Raw genomic sequence first — 20,448 nt, forward strand, 5'->3', positions numbered from 1 at the left:
ACGAATAAAATGACAGTCAACCTCATTATGTTTAGTTCTTTCATAATACACCGAATTTGAGGCAATATGAAGAGCAACTTGATTATCGCACCAAAGTTTTGCCAGTGTATGATGCTTTAGGCCAATTTTCGTTAAAAGACAATGTATCCACATAATCTCACACGTAGACTATGACATAGCTTTATACTCAGATTTTGCACTTGACCGAGATACAATACTTTGCTTCTTACTCCTCCATGAAACTAGGTTCCCTCGAACAGAGATACAATAGCCTCTAGTCGATCTCTTATCTATTTTGGATCAAACATAATCCGCATCTGCAAAACACTCACCATGAGTATGATTGTGATTGCTCTACAATATGCCAAGTCCAGGGGCACCTTTCAAGTAACACAGAATCTATGTCAAGGCTTCCCAATGTTTGATCATAGGTGTGGACATGAACTGGCTAACAACACTTACCGCAAAAGCAATATCCGGATGAGTCACAGCAAGGTTGTTTAATTCCCCAACTAACCTTCTATATTTCTCTAGAGTATCAAAAGGATCACCATCATCTTTCGTAAAATGCATGTTGGAAACCATTGGAGTACTGGAGGGTTAGGCTGTCAACTTTTTGGTGTCTGCAAGTAGGTCAAGAATTTACTTTCTCTGTTATAGAAAATTTTCTTCTTGCTTCTATTTACTTCTATACCCAAAAAGTATTTTAACGGCCCTAAGTCTTTCGTATGAAACCTAGTATGAAGGAAAGACTTAAGGGAAGAGATTCTCGTATAATCACTTCCTCTGATGACAATGTCATCAATATATACAACAAGAAGGATAGTGCATGTTGTTGATTGCTGATAGAAAACTGAGTGATCACATTTGCTCATTTTCAACCCAAACTCTTGAACTGCATCACTGAACTTGCAAAACCAAACACGATTATTCTGCTTCAAGCCATATAAGGACTTCTTCAAATGATAGACTTGCAGTCATATATACTTCCTCTTGAAGATCACCATGAAGGAAAAGATTCTTGATATCCAACTGATTTAAAGACCAATTCTTGGAAGCAGCTAGAAAAATGAATAAGCAAACAGAAGTGAGTTTGGCAACTGGAGAAAAGGTGTTTGAATAATCTACTCCAAATGTCTGAGAATACCCTTTAGTCACAAGCCTCTTGCCACAGAACCATCTAGATTAACTTTAACCGTGAACACCCACTTACATCCCATTGGTTTCTTTCCGTTGGGTAAATCCACCAAATCCCATGTGCGATTTCCTCTAAGGCATGATTTCTTCAAGCAACACATCAGACCATCCAGGATGATTCAAAGCCTCGCTCACTGTTTTAGGTACAAAGATAGAATCTAGAGAAACAATCAAGGATCTAGACGTTAAGGATAAACAGTCATAGGAAACAAAATTAGCAATGGAATATGTGAATTTACATGTCCATGTACCTTTGCGGAGAGCAATGGGGAGATATTGACGAAGTAACTAGTAATGGACATGTATCAACAATGATTTTGGAGTCAATTGCCAAACATCCTCAAAATGTTGATATATTCTTCTATTTTCTTTTTAACTTCCATAGTTTTCATACTAAATTACTCAAATTACAAAGTTTGATCACTGTGACTAATAATGTATAAGTCAAATTTATCTTATCAACACACAAGTTTAACATCTGTAATGTGATATCTGGAAAACTGCCATCGTATGAACATGATAGAGGGAGTATGTTTTTGATTTCAAGTTAATAAGAACACTAAGGATAACAAAGTTTATTATTTTGTAACTTTATTAATTACTTAGGAACACACAAGTTTTTTTTTGCTAACTTCCAAAAATCCAGTATCAATTTGTAAAAACTCATACAATTACATCTAAAAGTGCTCTGTATAAGAAGGAAGAATAAATCCAGTACAACAACAATCACATTCAAGAGCCATGTATTCAAATATCCAGAGATTTTAATGTCGCATTTTTAAGTGTGATCTAGGTTTAAACGTGGTCGCCACTTAAACAACATAACAGTTGTTTAAATCTCAAATAAATATCTAATGTCGCATTTTAAAGTAAAGCAACTTTCACATATAGTAAACATAAAAATCATATTTGTATGTTATAGCTATAGTTTGCATAATTGCGCTCCATAGCAAACTTTATGTTTGCTATTGCTATTAATATGTATATTTCGCTATAGTACATATACAAAAGAACCAATTGTATAATCTGTTTCGGTATACATATACAAAAGAATCAATTGTATAATTTGTGTTTGTATAAAGCGAGAAAGAGAGAAAGACAAAAGAAAACTAGGCAGGGAAGATCTGTATATGTATAATCATAAGTGTATAGGACGAAAATATATGTATTTGTAATTGTATATACAATTTTCTCTCGCTTTATACAAACACAAACGCAATGTATACATTTGTGTTTGTATAAAGTGAGAGAGGTGAGTGAGAGTGGCAAGTAACATCTGGGAGAGTGGCGAGCAAGATCTGGGAGAGGGGAGAGAGTGGAACGAAAATATGTATGTATACAATTTTCTCTCGCTTTATATAAACACAAACGCATTTTATACATTTGTGTTTGTATAAAAGCGAGAGAGGTGAGGGAGAGACTGGCGAGCGAGAAACCTAGGAGAGAGGCAAATGACAACAGTTTGCTACGAGTTACAATTAAATTAAATTGTGGTTATGACATTTAATTTGAATTAATAGTTTGCTATTATATACGATTTTCCCTTTAAAGTAACCTAATAAATTTGTTAATAATAACTTTCATACTTTGCAATTAAAGAATAGGTGGTCGTATATGCAAAAATAATACCCAATTTTTATGAGTTGAGATCGAATTCATAAGGATTGTCAATAAGGATTACGTTGTTCGTTCGTCAATTCAAATCTAACTTGTATTAAATATGTATTTAAATAGGGTGTTATGATCTTGATTGAGATATGAAAATTCAAATGGAAAAGAAAATAATCGAACACAATAATTTTTGGGATTTTCTGATTTAAAATTGGAAAATTAGAGACAAGGATATCTACTACATGAAAATTTAAACTATATTTAACGGAAACTAACTGAAGAACTCGTCATAGCCATAAGGACCTGCAGATTTAGATGAGAAAAGAATTTAGAAGGAGATTGAAAAGAAGAGAAGAGAAGAGAGTCTGTTAGAAGAGAGAGAGAGAGGAGCACGAGAATAATACCAATTTGATCAATGCCCCTTTTGCTCTTCCAGGAACTTAGTTATAGGATGCTCACGTGCAATCACAACCCTTAGCTTCATTAACTCCAATTAAATCTCGTACATTCAGGTGTTCTAATTCTATTCGTCATTTCTTTATTCTTCACTTAGCTCATTTATTCAGGTCATGACATAGGGGAATTGGTAACAAGGAATTTGCTTCAAGACTGTGAAAATCAAGATCACTTTATAAGCAACACAATAAGAGATTTATCAAGTTGGAAAACAACTAGGGTATCTGCAATTTCGATGGAGCTTCAACTTAATAGACGATAATTAGTGAGAAAAATTTAGAAATAGCAAACATAATAGACATATTAAGGCTCTATAGTTATAGTTTTGATCATTGCACTTCATATTTATAGTTTTGCTTGCTATAGAGACTGCGGTTTGTATATTTCGCTTGCAAATATACAAAGAGGGTAACTATATACAAATTATGTATTTATACATTTAGGACTTTGTTAGAACTCTGTTTATATATTTTGCTTGCCAATTTATAAACAAGATAATTTATTGTGAATTCTTCATAAATCGTATACAAAATAGATTGGGTAAGCATATACAAATTCTATATTTATACAATCAAGCAAAGTATACAAATTAAACAAATAGCAAAATTTAAGGAAACTATAGCTACAAATCACAACTTTACAAAACAGTAGCTATAACATTTAATATCGTTTAAATGCTTGTTATTCTACACAATTTTCTCACTAAGTCACAACCAATCAATACATGGATAACATTTGTCTAACACTATATCCAAATCCTGACCGTCTGTATTTGTGCCTGCAATTGCACCTCTGTCAGACACATGTCCAGTTCTACTCAACCCAGTGCCCATCCCAACTTGTTCCGTCTTATGTCGGTTCCTTGTCAGTGTGTTTAGTGATATTTATCTCAAATTCTTGTTTCTTCTTGTTCAAAGGAATGTTTGTCCATAAAAGAACAAGCGCCTTAAATCTCTTCTATTAGAATTAAACTATCGCAATAATTTATGAATAAGAGTCGAATAAATTGATAAAATACCAATTTATTAGTTAATCACATATCATTTCAATTAATTAGATGTCAAAATATGATAAGACATACTAATAACTGATTCAAAGTTATTAGGAGTATCCAAAGGTATTTCACGAGATAACAAGGGAGGGTAACTAGACGAATTCTTCGACAATTCAATATGAAAGGAATGTCAAAGTACACTAAAATTATTAGTTATTTATGGCGAACATTTATATACACTATGTTACGTTAGTGTCACAATACACATAACACCTTATTAAATTTTGAGACGTCCAAGGATTTCTTTTTAACAATATTCTACTATTTCATATATTATCCTACACAATTTTTTATATGCTCAAATAAATTGAAATATTTTACAAACTAAATTTTATTTTTTATTTTTAAAAATGCGTATCATGTATACATTAATTAATTTGATATATAAAGAACGGGCATATGTAAGTTTGACCAATACTAAATCACCAAAATTCTACGAGGTATCAAGATTAAATGTGACTTTAATTTCAAGGAGCAATCACATCACACTTTTCGGGCAACTAGCTTGAATCTCTTGGATATCAATTTAATTAAGAACTTCGAAAATCCAAATGCAATTAATTATTTTTAAGGTGACTTAAACATTCTTAATCATTTGAAGTTAGTTAAGGTAGTTGAGCTCCAAAACCACTTTGAACCTACATGTTTCTCCTTGTTATTTTCCCCTTTTGATCTATAAATTACTTCTAATTAGTAATATCTTCTATATCCAACATCAAGTTTCTATACTTGCACATTCCCTTTTAATTACTTATTCTCCAAAACTTTAAAATTCATTACAAAAATGGTAGGGATAAAACTATCGTCAATTTTAATTGTTGTTTTAATGGTTTTCAGCACGCAATTAGTTTACGGGCAGATTAGTACAGCGTGTAGCGCGGCAATGCTACGTAGCTTTAGCCCTTGCATAAACTTCATTAGCAATGGTGGGAGCAATAATTCTTCACCAACTTCAGATTGTTGCCAATCTCTCAAGTATGTCATGAGCAATGGCACAGATTGCCTCTGCCTTATTGTTACTGGAAACGTTCCTTTTCGCGTTCCCATTAACAGGACTTTAGCTATTTCCCTCCCTAAAGCTTGTAAAATGGATGGTGTCCCCGTTCAGTGCAAAGGTAATTAAATGAGTGAGTTAACTTCAGTGACCATACGTGAAATTAAACTCGTTCCAATTGATATTAGGTCACTAATTTCTGACTTGTTGATTACATTGCATGCAGCATCACCTTCCCCTGTTCCAGCTCCAGGTACCAAAGTTGCTCAATTTATTAAATTTTGTCACCATCATTTCTTTATTTTTGTTTAAACAAGGGAATAAGATGATTAAATCTTCATTTGGTTACAGGTCCAGCTAGCTTAAGACCAACTAGGTCACTTCCATCTCCTAGTCCTAAAGGTAACTAAAACTCTGCTTTCTGGTGAATTTTCCTTGAAGTTTAACATATATATGACTTATGAGTTGGTATTGTTTGTTTCACATTTTGCAGCTGCTAAAAATGTTCCTCAACCATACACACCTCCTCTAAGACCAGTGGCTAATAAAAGACCAAATTTAACACCACCTCCAATAGACATCTTTGGAGACCCTGATACAAATTTAGGATTTAAGCCTAATTTGATACCATCAGCAGCACAGAGTTCCCAGAGATTTTCAGTTTTGGTTCTTCTAGCAGCCTGTGGGGTAATGGCTTTGCAGTTCAACTGAGCTGGCAACTCAATGTAAACAAATTTTATAAGTGTTGAATATAACGAATTTGAGGTTTCAAGGTGTCAGCTTTTATGTAAATTTTGAGCTTGAATTTTGCACATCATTTTATATATAGAGAGAGATAGATAGATAGATAGATAGATAGCATCTATACATGTAGCTAAAATGCAGGCATTCCTGCGAATGAAATTTTTCAAAATGCAATAACCGCACATTCTAGTGCAGAATCTGAAAAGGTTCTCTGAGTTTTGAGGTTCAATGTAACCTCCAAAAGATTCACCCACTAGCATAATAGAGTAAGTAGTTATTTCCAACCATCAGACCATTCAGCTTCATCCATAACAGGGTCCGGGATGTAATCTGTTTGGGGCATTGTACCTTGAACATCAGGAGATGGCTGAAGACTATGTTTCTCTTCATTGACGCAAGTGCCTTCCTCATTCCAATTCTTAGCTAGTTCCCCTTCATCTTGGTCCCAATTGTTGACTTGTCCCCCTTGGTCTTGGTCCCAATCATTAACTTGTCCCCCCTGGTCTTGGTCCCAATCGTTAACTTGTCCCGCCTGGTCTTGGTCCCAATCATTAGCTTGTGCTCCTTGACAGTCCCAGTTATTTACTTGTGCCCCGACATCATTCCAATTATTTGCTTGTTCCGAGTTGTCTTGATCGATCTCCAGTTTTTCAGGTAAGAAGCAGCCCTTGTAGGAGCCATTGTCTGCACAATACCACAAAAGCTTGTTCCAGTAGGGATCCTGCCATATCGTATACGTTAATAAGAATTGGTATTTCTCACTAATAGATAGAACAATTGGCAAAATATGTCTCAAGATTCATAATTTTTAGCTCATCATAAGCCCATAACAAATTCAAGAGGAAAGTCACCTTTTCTAATTCAACTTTTATCAATGACTCACTAGGTATCACCTCCAAAAATGCCAACAAAAGGTACCACCAGGATAAGGAAAGTTTTCAGAAAATAGATAGACAGAAACTCCACCTTTACTATGGCATATCAAAAAAAGGAAAAAACAACACAATGGCATATCAAATCTACATTGGTGCTACAAATCGCAGTAGCAGAAATAAATACAGAATCACCTTGCAGATGATGTGTGGATTCCCGATAACTACAAGCAATGATCTGGCTCTTGTAGCAGCAACATTGAACCTTCTCGGATTGCTTAAGAATCCTAAATAATGGACTCTGTCAAAGTCATTATGCTGTATCGTTGACCGGACGGTCGATATGATAATAACTTCTCTCTCCTGACCTTGAAATTGCTCTACGCTGCCAACCTTTATATTAGCCCAATCAAAGCTCTCAAGGGCTGTTCTTATTTTCAGTACTTGCTGCCTATAAGGTGTTATCACCCCAATGTCTTCCTCTTTCAGACCTTTGTTCCCTATCAGATCTCTGATGATCTCAACTACCTTGCTTGCTTCGATCCTGTTGAACCATGATGGGTTGTTTCCTTCCCTTTCATCACAACCTTGTATGCCAATGAAAAGCAACGGAAATTCCTTGTTTGGAAGCATGTCCACCCAAGTCTGGGTAAAAGTTTTATCTTCTTTACATGGGATCAACTCTCCTTCATAAAACATTTCTGAGGGAAGCTGCAGAATTACCGGATGACACCGATAGTTCCTTACTAGTCTGGTAGCATAATTTTCGTTGAGCGCACCATATAACTGGCATTCAAATAACCTTTCCATAAATGAAGTTGCCAATCCATAATTTTCAGCATCTTTTGAGAAAACTATGGGACCAAGTTGCTGTGGGTCACCAGCAAGTACAACTACTGTCTCTTTCTTTAAAAGATGTGACAGAGGAACCATGGTATCAGGCTCTGATGCCTGTCCTGCCTCATCCAAGAAAATATGAGAGAAGTGTCCCCGTTTGATGCCTTCTGAATAAAGAAGACATGCACTAGCATATGTAGATATGATAACCCTATATCTTCTAAGGTCCCTGAGAAGAGGGCACTTAAAAGAATTATCTTCAGCATTGCAAAAACGAAGGTAACTAGGATTCACATCATCTAAAGGACGTGTGAGTGCATTCAACCTAAAAATCTCATGCTCCTGCACTTCAACATTCTGCTGACTGACAAGTTTTTCAAGTATATGGTCTGCAGCACTATTTGAAGGTGCACAGACAAGAACTTGAGTATCTTTCCTCATAATATGTAGCTGGATGATAGCTTCTATAAGAGTCCTTGTTTTGCCTGTACCAGGAGGTCCATGGATAACATATGGAGCCCCTCCTTTGCACCCAAGAATCTTTTCAACTGCACTTGTTTGTTCCTTGTTAAGCATACATGAATTAGGTGCCAGTCTAGCAGCTTGTATATTTCTCTTTCTGGATATGCCTGATGGAAAGAGAATTTCTCCATTTAAGCTTTCTGTAGCTTCAATGGCTTGATGTAACCTCCTCACACCCGTACGATTGAATGAAAACTGCACATTGTACAGATTTCCAGGAACATGGTTGATGTGGAATTCTTCATCAAACTTCAAATATACTTCTTCCGCCTCAACTCGGTGGATGTAACCCTGTGCAAGAACCACCAAAATCACCAAGTTTATGTTGATACATTTATTCTCCTTTTGATCTATCAAGTTCATGTGTAAAATCTTGCTGATATATAATCATTTTTCCTTAAAATTCTTCATATGCATAACTTAGACAAAAAGTGGAACTTTTAACATGTATCATATAAAGGAGGTGCTATGCATGTGTCATTGCGCAGCTCAATTTCCCTAAAGACTAAATATTGGAATCCATTGAATTTCCTCATTCCCAAGTATTTGAACCTCGGGCCTTCGGTTGATTGTACTAACATGCAACTAAGCAAAAAACAGCTAGACATAACAGCCAGGCATCACAAAAGTTGTCAACCTTTCTAGTAAAATAGATGAAAATGAAATTAATAACAGAAACAAAGTAAAAAAAAGACTCAAGGAAGAAAACAAAAAGCAATGTTGATGTTCTACCACGACATCCATAGTTGTAAAGATCAATATGAATATTTCAAGAGATGTGATTTTAAAGGTAATAGGAAGACAACACAAGGACCCTATCAAGCAGAGATTTGGATGTATAAAGGCAATACATACATAGCCCCTCCCACTTGGCTTAAAATTCCTTTTGGCACCTTAACTTAGTCAAGCACCATTTTCACACCTCATGTACCCTTGAATTGTATCATGAACCACGTTATGCTGACATGGATCTATCATCTATATATATTTCTCACTTTTATCAGGTGCGTAGAATGACTTTAACAGAAATAAGTGAGGCCCACTCCTTAATATCACCTTTTACATTTCTTTCCTGTGATTCGACCTTTTTTCTTTCTTTTCTCCGACCTCTTCTTGACAGATCAACTGTTTCTTCCGTCTTTTTTAACATAAGAAAAAGAAAGACAAAGTCCAGTTGCCGAAACAGAGAAAATTTTGAACAAGACTGTGAGATCATTGAGCTCAAAGAAAGAGGAAGTCTTCAATCCTTTTAAAATATTTCTTTGAAACTCACGTAGCTAATACACAGTTGGAGCTTGACCATTATAAGACATAGAGAAAATGGCCTAAAAGGATTAATTTGCAATTTTTGGTGATAGATACTAGTGCAGGTGGCTATGCTTGCACAAATATGCTTCAAATTCTTTGAATCGATCTTAACAGATTCTACTACATAAATAAAAATTTATCACAATGAAATTCTCGATGCAATCACGATACCAAACTTTTTTGCATTTTTCTAGATGATATTGTGATCTATATGAAATTTCTAGACCCATGTTTACAATTTTTCTCAACAATTTATAGAGACAATCTGGGAGGTGAAATGGAGCTTTGAAGTAGTGGTGTTGCTGATCAATATAGATGGTAGAGGAAAAGGACTGAAGAATTTTAACGTCGGAATGGTAAGAATCTGAGCTGGTGGAAAAGATGATACTGAGAGAAGCGGAAGTTTTGACCTTCTGGGGGGAGTTTCTTAAAAATTATTGCATCTTCTTGTTTCCTTTTTCAGCTCAAAAGCTCCTTTTTCCTTTTTCTTGCATTAGTTTGATGAGAAGCTACGCGGAATTTTCTTATTTGTCATATTTGACAGATAACCGCATGTAAGTTCCCGCGTCATGGTTTACTTAGGGGTTACCATTCAAGGGTCTAAAAACACAGTTTACACATATATGGGTGTTCAAATGGTCTTGGCTAAGTTGAGGTGCTAAAACAAAATTTCAAGCCGAGTTTCAGGGGCTATCTATGTATATGGCCATGTACAAATACATCAAATGACTCTTTGCAACTTTGAAAATCTACATGTAAAATGGATTGTAATAATTTTTACCAAATTATGCAGTAAAGAGAGCTTAAATTATCAAGTAGCAGCTTATGATATAAAACAAAGCACAAATATGAATGCACCTGGTAAGGGGTGGTCTCACTAGCATCTGCAGAAGCTATCCTTGCAAAGATAAAATCTCCATAAACAAGTGATGGCCTCCTCTCGGCTAGCCCTGGGACATCAAGGGACAAAAACTGTAGTCCTTTGCGCTTCATGGTGACTGACTGCATATCATAGTCCCTCATGTCTTCCTGATGCAAGAAACTATAAGATATTAGTGCTACCCAAAATCAAGTATTACTTCAAATCAAAATCTGAACACACACCTCCATCTTGATTTCTTCAATTGCTAGTAAAGTTCTAAAATAAGCAATGTAATTGTCTCTTCTTAAACCTTCCCCAATAACATCAGGAAATTGTTTCTTCTCTATCATTTCCCTTATATCCCCTGGAATTGGATATGAAGGAAGTCTGTATCTGAATCCTCGATTTGGAGCCCTTGTAGGACGAGAACCCACAACAAATGCATTTGCAGCATAAACATCTACTGCTGGTACTTTCTTCTTTCTGTCTCTGTGGAATGGCCTCCTCGAAGCCAGAGACTGGGAAACCTTATCCTCAGCCAAGACAAAAACTAATCTTTCTATGGTGTCATCACCCACATTGAAATGCACAGCTGATGTGTGCAATCCAATTTCTTTGGGTTTACAAGTCAGCCATATTGTAAGTGTTTGACCTGGTCGTAACATTCTATCCTCTAAGCTAAAGGATTCCATGAATTCTTCAACATATTGCACATCAGAACAAGCAGTTGGAGGTTTCATCAGAGAAAGAGTGAATGAATCCTCAGGTTTTGAGTCATAGATCTTAATTGACCACAGCTCCTGGGTTTCATTAGTGGTATTCTCTATTGTGACTGAATCGACAACAGTTTCCCCAACAAATCCTGATTTAGGTTTTCCTGCTACCAGCGGAAATGGAACAGATATAACAACTATATCACTCTCTTCATTTGGATTGTAGCTACCAGCTGATTTATATTTGTCAAAGTCGACAAATCCGATGTCTCCTTTATCAGTAATAGTTGAGTATTCATCATCCGACTTATAAGAAATTGTGCCCATGAGTAATTAAGATGAATTTCAAGAAGAACCTGCAGTTTTCAACCAAAGTTATTGTACGACTGACAATTTTTAAGATTCATGGAGAAAGTAAACCTGAATGAATTGCCACAACAAAGTAACCCTACTTAACACTTAAACCGAATCATTTTTACACAAACAATCTGATCATCCAAATAAATCTAAGAAAGAAAATTTAAAATGAAAATGATGAAATAGACTAACAATCAGCAAATCACCAAGCACTTTAGATTGGGTAACAGATGAAAATCCAAGACTCAATTCAAAATCTTTCATGAAAAAGAGTGCTAAGATGAAATGCCATTTTCATTTGAAAATGCTAACGGTTAGTGTGAGCTTATACATGCGGTTATGCACTCTTTGAATAGGGATCTGTTTTCTAAAAGATCCTGGCTTTCGTACTTTGGTGGGTCTCCGAGATCCTTTCGATGACCTATGTTGAAGGGATATCTATCTAATCCAATCAATTGCGTAAAGCCCGCAGTAGCAACGGAACCGTACAAGGCATTATATTGATACACAGCCAGTATTTGCATCCAACTTTTACACTTTAATATTCAGGTCAGTCGGTCCGTAAATAGGTACAGACAACCTTACTTCTCAAGTAAAATAATCTTAAAGTAAGCATACCAATGTTGTATTTGTGGATTATTCATGTATGCAACATATTTCGAAACTAAATCATGTATGTGACATTGTTATGAAAGAATCATCAGTTAGCATAATGACATAGCACAAATGACTATGGGCAGCATTAAAATATACATGGGTTGTCAATGTAAGCTCTCCTATTTGAAACTTCAGGTGAATAATTACCTACCCATCCAGTTTTTCCGATACCGTGAAAGTACAGATGAACGAGCCTAATCAACTTTTCTGAACTATCACAAGGTTCCAAGTTAATAATCATAAACAGGTTATAGTAACACAAGGGCTAATTGCTCTTCATCTATTAATTTACTCAACTCCACATTGACAAAAGGCAAGTACTTTAGGTGAAGAGAAAATGATTCAATCACAAATAAAAATATTAAAAATCAAGTCTACATCAGGGTTTCTGGATACTTCACTCAAAGGGGACGAAAATTGCATCAAAATTAGGCCAAATTTTACAAAAGCTTTTATAAAGACAACAGACTGAGTCAGACGTGGCCAATGCGTGAAAATCGACATGACCAACACATGAGTTTAAAAAAAAATCACAAATTTCAAAAGTAGAAAAGGGAAAGTTGCGATTAAAATCAAACCCGGATATCCATACACATAAAAAACGAAATCACAAATCAGTTAATTGGTTCAGAAAACTGAAAATGCAGATCAAATTAAGCAGATAAAGAAGAAAACCCACCTCGATTTTGATCTTAAAAGGAGAGAATAAAGAAGAAGGGTTTATGAGAAATTGTCGGTTGTCACCAAAAGACAAATGTAGATGAAATTCTCCAGTTGCTAACACAAATTATTGCAATAATTTAGAGATTACAAAGGAGACAAAAGGGGCCTGAGGGAATTTGATAATCCATATTCCACAAGACAAAGTTAATAAGTAGTGGACTGAACAGAAATTCCGTGACGGATTGATACTACACTCTCTCTGTCTCTCTCTTTTTGTTTTAATCAATTTTTCTTTCAATTATTATTCAAATTATAAAATATTTTTTTTAGTTTGCTATATTTTGTTAGTCAAAATATTTGAAAAATATTCTCGTTCTTTTTTAGTTGTCTACTATACTAAAAAAAAAAAGTTGCCCAACTTGATTCGATAATTATCTAAATTAGAGAAACTGATTAATTGAAAATCGTTCATTATTGTCTTACCATCATAAACAAAAGAACTAAAATAAGATTATTTAAAATATTTTCTTCGAAAACTCGATGAACTAATTGATTATCTATTTCAAGTATCAGTAATTATTAGTAGGGCATAATACATGAATGTGTCTCTTAACTTGGTCTCATTTCATATTTACGCCCTTCAATTTTATGTATGCATAAATAGACACTTTAGCTTATATAAAGTTGAAAAAGGAGATACATGAGTCATACGTAGCATAATACACATAGGACACCAAATAGGATTAAAATTATCATGCAGAATGTCACGTATAAAATTAAGCAAGTAGACATATGAGTCGTTCTTTTTGGTGTATCTATTGATTTTACTCAAAGGCCATAAGATTTCCTCAAAGTTCATCATATGTGATCAGTCTGTCGAAACCTCCATCTTCCAATACAATGCCTTTTGCTTTTCATGCTTTTGGTAAGCTTCTTATCGACTTCTTTACCCGTTAACAGGGGATTACATAAGTTGAATTGATTTGATTTGTTATTAAAAAACAACTAAATCAATTACTATGTCAGTTTATTAAATTTATAAATCAAATCAAACCAACATAAAGTCTATTTTTTAAATTTCAATTTTAGTCTGTTCTTTGTTTTCTTAGTTTTTTCAATAATCTTAATTTTTTTTGTAATTATATTGTAATTGAAAAAGAGATCAAATATGTTTTACTCTTGCATGTGTTATAGGCAACTTATCTTCACTCATCCGTTAGATTTTTCCTTAACTTCGAAACTCAAATTTATTGAAAAATGACCAATTTTCATTATATTTGAGCTCTCCAAATTTTCAATTGATAAACATAGAATTATGGAAAGAAAATTTTAAGAACATTTCACGTAAGTTTATCAAAGAAAATATGGAACTTTTATTTCAATGAGAAGAATGACTTGAATTCTAAATAGTTGTGAAAATTATCAATAAAATAATATTAATTATTTCAAAACTTCTCAATATAATTATTATAATAATGTAAGCATTATACAATGTGAAATTAGTAATGCAAGAATTATAATGTAAGGATAGGAAATGCAAATTGATAAAGATTAGAGGAGATCACAATTCCTTTGAATATATATATGTGTGTGTGTGTGTGTTCCTCTTAAGTTTGTGCACACCAGATGATCAAACATGATAACTTTCCACCATGTCTCATTCTCTTTATGCCATTGAATCCTCTGTCTAAAACATAATAAAAGAATCTTGAAATAGAACTATCATTTTCTCACTTGGTAGTCCTATTTAACCGTAGCTCGAGTTCATCTTGTTAAAAATTGACCAAACAAGAAGCACCTAATTAGTATGTGGCGGGGCATTAGCTTCAGCTTCCAGAGCAGTACTTCCAATGCTCAAGGGGAAAAGAGTCCCAAAGACAGTTTGTTTTGTAGACTGTAGTAAACTTCACCTTCTCAAGGACCTACAAGAACTTGATTAAAGGATCCTTCCATAACTCAGATAGCAAAAGAAGACTCGTAGCCACGGCTCAGACATCAAGTGTGCTGACACACCGTGCTCTCTTGCATGGCTGGCCATAATCTCACCAAAGCCACCAAGCTCCAAGGTTCTGTAATAAAGCTGACAGTTATTTCAGTGGCGTGAGTTGCCAAAGGGATTCAAAAATAATAAATAAACAAACACACGAAGAGCTAAAAAGCCATTAGAAACTATGGCTAGCAGGAATTGACCTGCTAAGTCAGAGAACTTGAACCCCCTTTACCACTGAACTGAGCTTTTGGTTTGTATCAAGGGGATTCAACATTTAATATAGATACACAAAACAAAATTTTGTTCCTATATACAGAGTGTAATTTTCTGAAGAAGGGGGTTTGGATAAATCCTCTTTGATCAGTCCATGTTATTAACCAGCAGATAACCTATCTTTCCAAATAACGCTGAAGTACATCATAATTACCTAACAAAATGGAGGAAAGGTGACACTATGGAACATCAATATTTTGCTACTAATGCAGTGTTAACTTGCAAGGAAAATAATGTACAGTTCAAGCCTATCTTAAGGACAAAGATCAGGAATAACCTTTTTCAATTTGTGGGATATGGATGGTCCCCAGTCCCCCTTTGCGATTGAGTTTTTCCAAATCAACGCCTGCCTGAATCTGGTGAGCGGAAGAGAGATGAGATAAGTACCACTCACTAATATGCTTTGACAAACATTTAAAGGCTACAAGCACTTTGGAGTTTGAGGCACAAGGCTAATTAGGAGACTTGAGAGAAATAATAGTATCACGAGCAGGTTCAAACATATGCCAGAATATTCTATTGAAGAGCAATCTTACTAAGAATCTCAAAGACCAAACCGCAATATCATGCCTGGAAATGGTAGATGTCGATATCAACTTTATCCAGAATTTGAGTAAGACCAATTAAAAAATCTTGGGAGAAAAAGAAAAGAGAAAAGTAGAGAGCTTTCTTTCCTCATTGGGCACTTCATGTCCTAGTTTAATTAAGATGAGATAAAATTGTATTTCTCAAATAAAGCATCCCATAGAGATCATATACAGAAACAAGATTCACATAAATAAAGAAGCCAAAAGATAAAGTGTACCTAGATAAAAAAGGGGAGCACACCAGACACTGAGGCTTTATGTCCTCACTTCTACTTCAAAAGAAGCAGAGCTCGGTATAACCATGTGAGTAGGGCAAGAGCTCCTCCACCTCAATTCTTGAGCTTGAACGTCTCATTTTCCTCAATCTACTGCGTTCTGATTCAACCTCGGCCAAAAACACACTGAAAACGGGTCTATGATCTGAAAATCTAGACTCCCCACGGACATAAGACAACTGTTGGAGACCCCCACCATGCCACAAAATACGATCACACCTTCAGATGGACATTGTACAGATTAATTCTAGACTTGTATATAAATCCTCCACTAGATATTTTGATAAACTGTATAGAAATTTTAGATTGAGAATATATGTTCTTTTTGGTAGTCAAAGAAAAACACTTACCATGCAGGTGTTCTACGCTTGTCCTTTGGTTGCATGTCATCAACAGAATACCTATCTGAATTCCTAGAATATTTATATGTTGGTGGGAAATATATCTTTCCTTCTTTCCATCCCTCAAAAACCCGACCACGTCTCTGTTCTAACCTCAGCTGTCAAGGAAATAGAAAACAAGATCAGTTGATTATTGCCCTATGCCATTATTCAACTGAAATAAATTTCAAGTATGAAAGTGCGAAAAAACACAAGACTGCAAGGAGACCTGATCATTTCCCAACAATGCTCTCCAGTTTTGCATCTCAACAAGTGCTTTTGCAGAACGATAAGAGAGTGCAATTCGATAGTTCAGATCCCCAAGCCAAATAACCCGGCTGAAGAGAATTGGAAAATCATCAGAAAATTGATGCATTGGAAAATCTCAGATGAAACGAATTTATAACCTAATCATGGTTTTACATGTAAGCAACTATATTAAACTCAAGCCTTACCATCTTTTTCATTTTTCAGTTAACTACATGAAACAGCAATAGAAATTATTCCAGAAAGTAAACAGCTATCTTACTCGTGCTCAAGAATAGTTTCTGGTGACTTCTCTTCATCCACACCACTAACTTGTGGAAATCTTGTCTTCTTTAGGATCTCCATGACATCAGAATTTCTGCGCAACTCATCACCCTCTTTCTGACCAGAGGTTAAGTGAGTGCAGACAAAGCAAAAACTTGTTTGATGTAACTGCATACTGATTGAAATAGATCCCTGCAAACACAAGCATGGAATGATTGTACATTATGCCAAGTTTTTCTCTTCTAAGTCAATATGTGGAAATCTATCAAGTTAGACAAAACATAACCAAGCTCTTTTCCACTTAGAGTTACCTTATTCCTAAGGTACCCCATCAACCCTCTGCCGACACATGATACTTTCATATTCCGAACATGTTCCCTCAAATCACTCCGCACCCATACGGTGAGAAAAATGCCAACCATTTGTTTACTTGCTGCCAAACAGTAGTTTGAATTTCTGGGCATTCTATAACCATCTTCTGCAGGAGCATACCCTCCATTCCTCAAAGGGGAAAACGAAGCAGTAGGTGAATCTCCAGGTCCATATTCATCATCCGATGAGCCCCATCTGGAGACATCACTTGGTCTTTGTCCGCAGGAATAGTCACTAGGTCTATGACCAGATGAATAATCACTTGGCCTGTGAATAGAGGTATAGTCACTTGGTCTGCGAGAAGATGAAAAGTCACTTGGCCTCTGCTCCCTATTAGGATCAAAATCACTAGACCTATGTCCAAAAATTACTCGATCACAAACACTGTATCGTCCATCCACTCGAAGTTGCGAGATTGATGGATCATTTTCCACGCTCCCGCACTGAGGTGTCTGAACTGACCAACGATGAGAGAAGGACGATGCCTTGTATCTATTTGACCCCTCAAAGTCAGCATTCCACTCGGCAATTGGAACAGGAGAAGAAGTGTAGCAACCATTACCTCCACTAGTACCAGGACCGTTGTTTAATGTCTCCCCGATCAAAGCGATCCACTTTTTGGCAGGGCCACTGTCTTCGGCTCCCAGAATATTACCAGCATTTAAAGGAACAATTTCCTGAAATCTGAAATGTAATAACGACAATATTTCAGTCAACCATGGTAAAATGTCACCCAAGATAATGTTTCAGTCAACTGTGGCATATGAAATTTTTTGTCAAGGAATAGATGAGAAACAACTCTTAAAGCTCATACCCAAGCACATAAATATCTGCAGGGGGTGAGGAATGAAGCCATTCATCTAGATTCAAATTGCTCAGTGGCGATTCTCCGCCGACATTCCATGTAGACACAAAGAGTCTGAGCCAATAAGAAATAAAGCGAAAAACATTCATGTAGTGAGTTGTGAACTATAAAGGAAAAAGAGACAAAACCTGAAATATCTACCGGATTTATCAAGAAGACAAACCTATAATCTTGTACATTTATAATCTTAGGGCGATCAAGACTAACACTCCCCCGTGGGAGATGCTCCATACCCCTGGTTGATTTCTCTGCTCATTTGAGAAGGCAAAGAGACTAGAATTAACTCAAGTCACATAAGAAGAGTCTCTTAAATACTACATAGGGTATTATAAGGATTTGGAAAATTAACCATGCCACTAACCTGTTTTGGTCTTCTTGACAGCGCAATGTTCCCACTCCGAGATGCTTGTTCTCCACTCATAACTTCCTAAAGAAGGGAAGATCAACATTAGTTCCCAATTGAAGAGTTGGTAAAAAACCATAACTCAAAACAATTTTAACAAATCACAAAAATTGGAAACAGCCTATTGCACAAATCATGGGTTCGAGCTATGGAGACAGTCTCTTGCAGAAATGCATAGTAAGGCTGCATACAATACCCTTGTGGTAAGTCCCTCTCCGGACCTCGCACATAGCAGGAGCTTAGTACAACGACTACACAATTAGGAATGATTGTGTTTAACTTTATCTTTATGGGAGATACCCATCAATTTCTACTGGAGGTAAAGAGAGTGAATAAATACAATTTCAATATGAGACAAAACCTTCACTAATCACCAGAAACATGTGCTGCAGACAGAAATAATTATCCATCACACAAAGTTTTAACACAAGAATAAGATAAAATATTCTATTCAGAATGTCACTCAACTAATAGTTGGTATCTCAAAAAGCCGTCTTTGCTCTTGATTCCAATTTTCTTCAACAAAGAAAGCGATTTTCTAAGCGTATCAGTTGAGTGACCATAGGAAGATTCACCTAAATTTTGTAAGTTACAATCTACTAGTTTTAGTTACCCAGAAGAAAAACCCAATTCAGAACAAACATTTCAACTCCTCAAAAGAAAAAGGTAAAACACAGATTCATAAACCCAATTAAGAAAAAATAAGAACAAAGAAAACAAAATAAGATGCTGACCTCCATAAACAGATTCATCAGATTCAAATTCAACAGTTTTGCCCTTTAAATTGAACCACTTCCTAACCAATTTTCTGGACCAAGATAGCTTCAGCAATCAAAGGGCAAAAATGTCAGAAATCAAAGTACAAAACCCCAAAAATTGCATTTTCCAAAGAAATGAAAGCAAATAGAGAAAAGGGTTGTGATATAAGTATTCACCTTGCTTTTCTTTGAATACTCATCCCTCATTGCATCACTCTTCTTTCAAATTCTGAATTATATTCAGAGTCACCCCAATAAAATCAAAATCTTGAAAACCTTCAGCTTCTTCTTCTACTTCTAGCTACTTTAATTTCTGATCAGTAAATGAAACCAAATAACATAAAAAGATAGCAACTTTATAGGCAATATTCTTTATTTTTTGGAAAAATCAGTAAATATACACATTACATTCATTCATTCATTATATATAAGAGAAGAAATTAAGGAAGTAAGTGAGACAATCACTTTTAAATTTAGCAGAAGAAAGAGAAAAAAAGATGTCTATATATAACAGAGTATCGATCGAATTTGAACTGGGTAAAGTGCAAAGTACAACTTATCTATTCTCAATTTATTTCTCTAATTTTAACTTTGACTCGGAATTGAAGAAATTAAAAAAAAAAAAATTAAATATATTAAATTTAACTTTAACTCGGAGTTGAAGAAATTACGGAAATTTTTAAAGATTAAAAATATGTTAGATATTGTTTAATCTTATAATTATAAATATTTGTATGAAAAAATAAAAATAAAGAATTGTTATTTTAAAAAAATAAAATTGAAGAAAAAGTGAGATAAGTAAATTGAAATATAAGGGGCATATCTTTTTCCACCTTTCATGTTTTAGTGTGACACTATTAATTTTTTAGTCTATTTTTAACGGAAGTAATTTCAAATACAAAAATAATTCAACTAAATTTCTTTTTTAAAGATAATTTTATAATATTAAAAAGATATCATGACATATTTAAAAATGTTTTACATCTTATCAAATATTGTTTCGTAAAATGGGATAAAGAGAGTACTTGTCTCTATGAAATCATATTACTAGAAGATGAATAAGAGGGTGTTTGGATTGGCTTAAAAGTTTATCAAATCTACTTTTAAGTCAGTTTTTACCTTTTGGAAGTGTTTGGCAAATATAAAAAATAACTTAAAATAAGTCAA

General features: G+C 34.9%; 3 protein-coding genes across 3 annotated transcripts; 1 reads left to right on the forward strand and 2 right to left on the reverse strand.

Annotated features, from left to right (window-relative positions):
* The first annotated feature begins 5,102 nt into the window (after window positions 1-5,102).
* On the forward strand, window positions 5,103-6,023 carry LOC125838244 (non-specific lipid transfer protein GPI-anchored 21-like). Its single transcript, XM_049517324.1, has 3 exons — window positions 5,103-5,433; window positions 5,670-5,714; window positions 5,806-6,023. The coding sequence occupies exons 1-3, from the start codon at window positions 5,103-5,105 to the stop codon at window positions 6,021-6,023; spliced, it is 594 nt and encodes a 197-aa protein (XP_049373281.1).
* A 124-nt stretch (window positions 6,024-6,147) lies between these two features.
* Window positions 6,148-11,548, reverse strand: LOC125838200 (probable RNA helicase SDE3). Its single transcript, XM_049517276.1, has 5 exons — window positions 10,700-11,548; window positions 10,454-10,624; window positions 7,124-8,578; window positions 6,589-6,777; window positions 6,148-6,555 (listed from the first exon to the last, which is right to left on the reverse strand). The coding sequence occupies exons 1-5, from the start codon at window positions 11,495-11,497 to the stop codon at window positions 6,331-6,333; spliced, it is 2,838 nt and encodes a 945-aa protein (XP_049373233.1). The 5' UTR covers window positions 11,498-11,548; the 3' UTR covers window positions 6,148-6,330.
* A 3,251-nt stretch (window positions 11,549-14,799) lies between these two features.
* LOC125838204 (type IV inositol polyphosphate 5-phosphatase 7-like) lies at window positions 14,800-19,690 on the reverse strand. Its single transcript, XM_049517281.1, has 12 exons — window positions 19,459-19,690; window positions 19,258-19,345; window positions 18,482-18,547; window positions 18,284-18,368; window positions 18,070-18,174; window positions 17,195-17,939; window positions 16,882-17,075; window positions 16,582-16,690; window positions 16,323-16,471; window positions 15,916-16,191; window positions 15,388-15,466; window positions 14,800-14,916 (listed from the first exon to the last, which is right to left on the reverse strand). The coding sequence occupies exons 1-10, from the start codon at window positions 19,486-19,488 to the stop codon at window positions 15,972-15,974; spliced, it is 1,791 nt and encodes a 596-aa protein (XP_049373238.1). The 5' UTR covers window positions 19,489-19,690; the 3' UTR covers window positions 14,800-14,916; window positions 15,388-15,466; window positions 15,916-15,971.
* Between the last annotated feature and the right edge of the window lie 758 nt (window positions 19,691-20,448).

Source organism: Solanum verrucosum, unplaced genomic scaffold, assembly GCF_900185275.1.
Source record: "Solanum verrucosum unplaced genomic scaffold, falcon-dt-bn FXZP01000079.1, whole genome shotgun sequence".
NCBI lineage: Eukaryota > Viridiplantae > Streptophyta > Magnoliopsida > Solanales > Solanaceae > Solanum > Solanum verrucosum.